This window comes from Mesitornis unicolor, unplaced genomic scaffold, assembly GCF_000695765.1.
Source record: "Mesitornis unicolor isolate BGI_N332 unplaced genomic scaffold, ASM69576v1 scaffold432, whole genome shotgun sequence".
Taxonomy (NCBI): Eukaryota; Metazoa; Chordata; class Aves; order Mesitornithiformes; family Mesitornithidae; genus Mesitornis; species Mesitornis unicolor.
In genome coordinates this window covers 68,489-76,169 of record NW_010169624.1, presented here as the reverse complement: position 1 = coordinate 76,169, position 7,681 = coordinate 68,489, and the positions used below count along the sequence as shown (strand labels likewise).

Here is a 7,681-nt window from a genome sequence, read left to right as displayed (position 1 = left end):
TGAAAAAAGAACCTTCATTTTAGCACCTAATTCAATTCAGTCCATATTCTGCATTGCACAATGCAGTACAACTCTGTAAGGACAGTACCCAACCACTGTACATCATTCAGCTTGCAGTACTATAGATATACTGAAATAATTTGTTCCTATTATTTAGTCTTTCATTATAACAATATTTCCCAACCAGTTTTGGAGACTGCTGCCCAAACTGCATTTTGGTGAACTAAATTGTTTATTTTTCCTTCATAAGTAGTTAGGTTACTTCTAATTGTTAAATGGGTTTTGGGGTCATAACTGAGTTTTGCTTTGCAGCGTAATGAAAAAAGATGATAAGGTTCTCCTAAGGAAACGAAAACACCTCCTCTCACTACATGACTAACCTTCACATTTTGTAGAAAGCAGAGAGTATCTGCAAAACAAAGCAGTAGTTTTTACTGTACCAGGGAATGTTTTCCTTGACGAAGATTAGAGAAATCGCAACAGATGACCATGCTCCTACCACCTCAGAGCACACTTCTCTATCTCACAGTGTCAGCAGTAAGGGATGAGTACTGCAGTCAAAATTCCAATCAAGTTCCTGCATGTGCCATTTCCTGCATGTGCAACTGTCCTCAGCCTGCTCCTTTTCGCAGGCCCTACACATTGCCCTTTAGGGATAACTATTTTTCCCATTGACTAGTCATAGTGGCTCAGAGTGAAATCCAGGCAGTTTACTTGTGGCCCTTGAAGCTCAGTTTTCTCAGATGCAACAGAAGGAAATATGGCATACATTCAAGTTCAGAAGCTGAAAATGAACAGTTTAACACGGTGAATAAACCTTACAAAACTCTACAAATACAGCATTTCACATATTGATGTAATGCGAAAGTAATCACGACTCTTGCATGAATACCACAGACTGGATAGCATTGTTTTAGACTTTTTAATATTCGGGAGATTAAGGGTGAATTATTCAGCAGTTAAAAAAAACCAAAAAACAATTCCTAGCAATTGAGCAAAACATAACCAGTATCTGTTGCTAGCAAGCATGTGTCAGGTCATTATCATTTGAATAATGACATGTTACTTCTCTAATATGAAATGGCACTTTCAGATGCACATCTAATGCTATCACCTCAGTGACAAGTGTTCTGGACAAAATACAACCCTGTAAAATTTGTAAGTATACCTTAATGAAGATGTTGCTATACATCTCTACAAGATGCATATAGTATGCAAAACATGTTTTGAAGTAAATTCTAGGTTTTTCTAATTTATATAAGGGAAAAGAGAAATTTAGTCCATCTTTCTTTTTTTTCCTTTAGCAGGAGTTTTGAAAGTATGTTCATTTTCAGAGTTTGGTTCCCAGAGTGCATTTCTTACAAATCGAGAAGCAGCTCCTTTATCAAGTTTGGATGCCTTTTTCTTGTCTGCTATTTCTTTGACCTTGTTCATGTATGTTCTTATTCTCTCCTAGAAAAAAAGAAGGAAAAGTATATTTCACACTATTCTCCCAACATTGCTGCTAAAATAAAAATCAATGAGTAGAAGCTCTCCACAATGTATGTTTCTGTAACTGTAATACCTAGAAAAAGAGCATCCTTTCAATACATATATATAGCAGGCTCTTCACAAACTTAAGGCTTCCCCTTTAGCAGATTTTCCATCAGAGGTACTTATCATGCTAATATTTGACATCCACCATCATAGGAACAAAAAGTTGAAGACTGAATCTAATTTACAGTGAGACAAGAATTGTTCTTCCAAGGAAAATTAGAAAACAAAATAATAAGCTCAATTTGGAGTTTGGCCTACATAAAAATGGCAAAATAGTATTTAGATTTTTGAATCTACAGATTTATATCTATAGATTAATTAGACTGACTACTGCCTACAGGGAAAAAAAAAAGGGGAAAAAAAATTCAGCACGTCCAAGCAAAGCCAAAAAGTATCTTAGAAAAAAATCGAAGATGTTACAAGTGTTACATATGTGCCTACACACAAGTTTTGTGGTTAAGATCCTGAAATGGTCAAGGGTGCTTATCAGTGAACCTATTTAAGGCAGTCTGATGTATTTCCAGCTGTACTAGGAGTTCCTTTTATGACCATAAGTAATGAACAAAAAAAAAGCCTCTTTCCACTGCCATTCCATAAAGCAATGGGATGCTTTCTTGCCACCTTAGCCTACCGTAGTCATTTGGTGTCTAGAGCTTTTTTTGGTTTTTTTTGTTTTTTTTTTAAAACAAAGTGTAGCTTGGATTTAGCCCCATCTAAGTTTACCTGCCCATCTTAATCTCATTTAAGTGCCTTCTCATCCTCATCTACTTTCTGCAAAGAAAATTACTTTGAGAGGGTAACTAAACCCTTCTAAAATGGGAATTGCCCTCTGTTAAATGCCTGCTTCTCTTCACTAATTAGCGAGGATACTTACACTAAGTCTGTAAAATACATAAAGTTTTGGCTGACAGATTTCATGTCTATATATTTAACCTAATACACCCTTCAACTCTAGGGCCTATAGGTGTTACTGTAATACAAATAATAGTAACATATATATAAGTATAGTACTCTACCTGATACCTGAATGACCACTGTGGATTAACAGAACATTTATGAATGCTGCTAACTAAATAAGTGTTGATATTATGTAACCCACAAATTTTTCACACAGCCACTGATAGCTTTTTGAATCTGGAACAAAAGTTAAGAGACCTACACATTTCTCTTGGCTACTCTTTCTGTATCAAAAACATAGCTTTAATGAGGAGAGCTTTATAGAGTCTGAAATCACGACAGACTGTAATATTTTTCTGGTGACAGAGATGGCTAATGAGACCAGATGGCAAACCTACATGTGTCAACATGGGAAAAAGGAGCTGACAAATGTCAACGTGACAAAAGAAATTAACTCAGATAGCTTGAATATGAGTTTTATTAACACACTTTCAATCCCCATGTATTCCCTGTATGTACACGAGAAAAGCAATTCTAAAACCAGAACAATTGTGACAGAAAGTCTTTCTTTATTCCCTTTCCAGATGACTAAAAACATCACAATGCTCTTGGACAGAAGGAATGTGTATTCATGCACCTTGATACTTGTAAAAGGAAAAGGGAACTGGGTAAGACTCTAGCCCATGATAATTCACTCATTCTTCAGAGCTTAAAAACAGCTGGAAATTGTGAAGTAAAATACCAACATCAAATACCCATGGCAGAAGAGATAAAATTCATTTTTTTTAGTATCGCTAATTTAACACAATATTCAGATACTATATAATATAGGAGGAACAAGAAGCTGACTGAAAGCTCATGAAATACTAACTGGTTCATTTTCTAATATGATACAATCTAGACTACTGAAAACCTCAAATTAAAAATATAAGTATTCTTTTTATTCAGGCTAGCTTTCCACATTTTTCAGTCCTATATTCTGTTCTGCTGGTTATGCAAGGATTACATTTAAGCTAAGGATTTTATGATTGCCCAGATTTAATATTTTCATTTATACAGGAATTAAACAAGTAGCTATAAGTTTTTATTTCTATTTTTTCTTCAGGCTAAATGATTTGATTTTTTAAGTCAGCAGAATTTTCAGATAAGCCAGCCTTCTATATTGTAGTCATGCATCTAAATGTAATATGAAGACAAAACTAAAAGATTTAGTATAGATTGTAAATACATCACTAATGCAGAATTACTGGACAATACACATACAACTGGAGCCAAAAAAGCTTTTAGCTTTGTTGCTGAACTGGATTCTTTACTGCTGAGAAAATGAACTAATGGAGAACTTGGAAGGGGCAGGGGGGCTCTTTCCCGCCTTTGCAACTAAATCAACCACACTACACTCTTAGAGTCACACAAAAGTAAGAAAAGGCAGCCTCAGAGATTAACATGATTTCAAGTATTTATAAGTAAAATACGCCACACTGAAAGTTTAAATTAAATTATGATCAGACATGAAACATTTTTCCATTTAACAGACACAGGTGAAAAGCTGCTGTGTTCAGAACCCAATTCTCAAACAAAGATGGAGAAAAGGGATGACACCATTCATATTCTAATTTCAGCAGTCTCTACAACTGTGCTTTAAGTAGAAACTAGTTTAGTTTGAAACTAAAAATACAACTTGCTTTATTTAGAGAGCCCAGCCAGGCATATGAACAGTTATATAACACCATCTAGCATATGTGTGCTATTATGGCAACATATCAATTTTAAATATAGCTATAAACATATTTTTACTTTTATGAGTTAACTGTCCTAGGCAAGTAAAATACTGCAGTACCTGTAGTGTAATAATCTTACCAGTTCTTGTTTCACTGGATGTTCCTTTGGATTGATTCCCTGAGTAGCCAAATATACTATAAGAAAAAAATACAGGTTTTTTTGAAACTAAAGGGTGTAACAATTCATTCAATCCATGCAATCAGTCACACAGGAAAACTGCAGTTTCTACATAAAACCATTAATAAGAATTAGAGCTAATGCTATCATTCAGTATTTGACAAACTATTATCATCAAATATTGTAGTGAAAAAAAAATATTCTAACATGGTTAATCTTTCTGTCCTTAAAAGGACAGAAAAGGTTGCCATGAAAAGCCAAAACCATACTCATGCATGTGGAACTCAGCTTCTATAAATATCAATTTTTGATTTGGAGTTTAAACATCATTTGTCCTGTGGATGACAATTATTTGGGTCCTCAGGGTAATTACAAATTTCTACCTATTTAGCTATGAAATATGATTATTTAATATTTGTAGCTGTTTAGAAGGTGTACAAATGACAGTTATAAATACTTTTTCCTCCTGCCACATGCTTACCCCAGAACATTGAATTTAACGCATACACCGAAACCAAATCCATCTTTGCTTGCTCAAGAGGCTCTAACTAGAATGAAAAAAACCAAAATGCACATTTGCACATTTTAAAGCAAGATATGCACAGATTTAGTAATATGCACATTTTATAATTGTGAATGTATGAATAAAAAATACACACTGAATGAGCATATTTTTGCACTGTAAGTTCACTGTGACCACGTCTATGCCTATTTGTGCACCATCACAGAATCATTCTCTCCTCTGCAAGTATCCATGACATTTTCCCAGTCTGATATTAAATGCCAAATTCCCATACTATCAAAAGCACAGAAACATGTTGATGACATATAACTCTTAGACTACTGTTCCCAGTGAGAAATAAGTCCCTACTTTTCCAAAGAAATATAATTCAAAATAGCTGTTGCTATCAAGGAAAATAAAAAAAAAAGACTTAAGATTTCTGAAACTGAAATGTGAATAAAGTACATTACAGATAATCAATGAACATTAATACTACACATGGTAGACTCTGTTCAACGCATGCTGGAATACTTAGGACAGCAAAGCAAAGGAATAATAAAGGTAATGAGGGTTTGTTGTTTTTGTGTTGGGTTTTTTGTTGGTTTGGTTTGTTGGGTTAGTTTTTTGTTTTGTTTTTGTTGTTTTTTTATTTTCCTCTCGGCTGTCAAAGTCAATTTATTTTTTAGTCCTATATGATTTCCAGAAACTCTGATAACATCATTGTTCTAGTTGCTCACTAGTTCTGACATGGGATAATGTCAAAACATCAGCGTTGTCAAGATTGTTTTCTTCATAATTTATTTGTGTTAGAAATCCTCGGAGAATAAAGTTCCCTCATGTGCTGGCTTTTTCTTGCCCTAAAGAAATAAATTACATGTTAGGCTTTAAATGTTAAAAGGTAAAGAGGCTTGTATGAAGTCTTCAGGCAGTATCTTACTCTGTCTTTATGCCCTTAAAAAAACACACATTTTAAAGACTTGTGCTTATAACATAGCTAGAGGAGACAGCTTGGCTTTACAACCACAAGGTTTTGCAAGTCTTGACTTCTAAAATCAGATCAATTCTCACTGCTGTCAATTCACCTTACATCCTTCTGGGTATACCAAATTCCATTTAGTTTGTTGTAAAAACGTCTCAGACAAAAACGTGAATGACCCCTCTGTTACGAAAGAGCGCTCAGCATGCACTTTAAGACTGGCCAGGAATAAGCTAGAATGCGCTCTACAGAAGTAACTGACTGGTAGGATCAGCACTTTTCAGTTTGGAAGAGCATGTATTTCATTGTTTTATTTGTAATACCATCTGGGTATCTTAGAAATGCAAGAACTTCAAATATTAAGTATCAAGGGTAGGAAGTGTCATATTTGTTACTTCTGTGTGCAGTAGCTAGCCTAACAGACACTTCTGTTTCAGTTCAGGTTCCCAGGTAATCTTGCATTAATAGCAAAAAGGTCTCAAAAGGAAAATTATTTACCTTTTGGATAAGCTCACTCCTGGAAACTGACATCATTGTCTTCAGCATCTCATCTACAGAACCAAGAGATTTTTCAAATGCTACAAGATAATCGTGAATTTCAGTGGGGTATTCTTCCGTATTAGTATCATCTTCTGACATTTCCATCTGGAAAGAGGAAACAAAACTAATAATCCTTTTCCTTAAGTCCCTACAGAGTCAAAAGACTGTATTTTATGGTAAAAAGCATTAGCACTCATTAATTAAACACTGTAAGAAATGCCTACTTCTGAAGAGCTCTAGCAGGTGATGTCAATAGTGACACTTAAAAATCTTATGATTTCAGTGATATCTCCTAACTGCTGTGCAAAATGACATGAAAGAGCATTACAAGTGACATGACTGTACCACCTATTATTTTAACAGTCCCAAACCAGTATTTACAGCTTTTATTGTCTGTGAAAGAAATAAATCATTTGCTTGCTTAAAAGAAGTGCTCTAAAAATCACCGTATATGAATAGCTACACCAAGCAACAGGCAGAACACTAAAAGAAACACAAAAGAAACAAAACACAAAAAAACCCCACAAATGATGAGGATATGGCTTCAGCCTGTCTTAAGAACAGACATTACTTCAGCTTTAAAGCAGTTATGCATCAGTTATGTCAGGGTCAGTCACATCTTCCAATCTTAACTTCAGAAGTTGGTCCAAAGAATTATTCTTGTGAACCTTGTATCTGTTTTTCTGAATTCTCTACGGGGTATTATAATCTCTGATAGCACTCTACCAGTTACAAAGCTGAGCTAATTTGGGAATTTCATAATACCCTGGAAATCTTATAGTCACATCTATGCACGGCAACTCTGAGATAAGCAAAGACATGAAAAATCCCAAAGCATTCCCTTTTTGATCCCAGCATTCATGATAATATGGCATGGCTACTGCCAAGCCATTTGGCTGCTGGCTTACAATTGGTATCTTTAATTCTTCTCAAATAATAAGTCACATATTAGTTTTAAGTAACATTAATTTCCAAAGATATGTTACTTTCTACAATTTCAAAAAACTGTTGCTCAACTAGAATGTTATAACGTTCAAAAGGAAAGGAAAGGAAGAAATATGCTATTTTCCTGCCCATTTGGTAAGCTGCACAGTTGGGAGCACATGGATCACTGCAGTCTATTTAGGGTCAGTGTGACAATCCCACTATCCAGGTGCTGAGTACAGAGAGAGGGAGTGTAAATTGGAGAAACTGCACTTTGAAAATTTGATTTTTATAAACACCAAGCCATACAGCCAGTGCAAACAGCAAGGAAACAGCAAACAGCTGTCACAGCACTGGAGTTTGTTTTAGATAAAGATTTTATCTTTCCCGGCAAAAGCATGGTATGTGTG

The 7,681-nt window shown here is 34.9% G+C and overlaps 1 protein-coding gene across 1 annotated transcript; it reads right to left on the bottom strand.

Annotated features, from left to right (window-relative positions):
* Positions 1-1,275: 1,275 nt before the first annotated feature.
* On the bottom strand, positions 1,276-6,452 carry C1D (C1D nuclear receptor corepressor). Its single transcript, XM_010179386.1, has 4 exons — positions 6,306-6,452; positions 4,811-4,877; positions 4,291-4,346; positions 1,276-1,452 (listed from the first exon to the last, which is right to left on the bottom strand). The coding sequence occupies exons 1-4, from the start codon at positions 6,450-6,452 to the stop codon at positions 1,276-1,278; spliced, it is 447 nt and encodes a 148-aa protein (XP_010177688.1).
* Between the last annotated feature and the right edge of the window lie 1,229 nt (positions 6,453-7,681).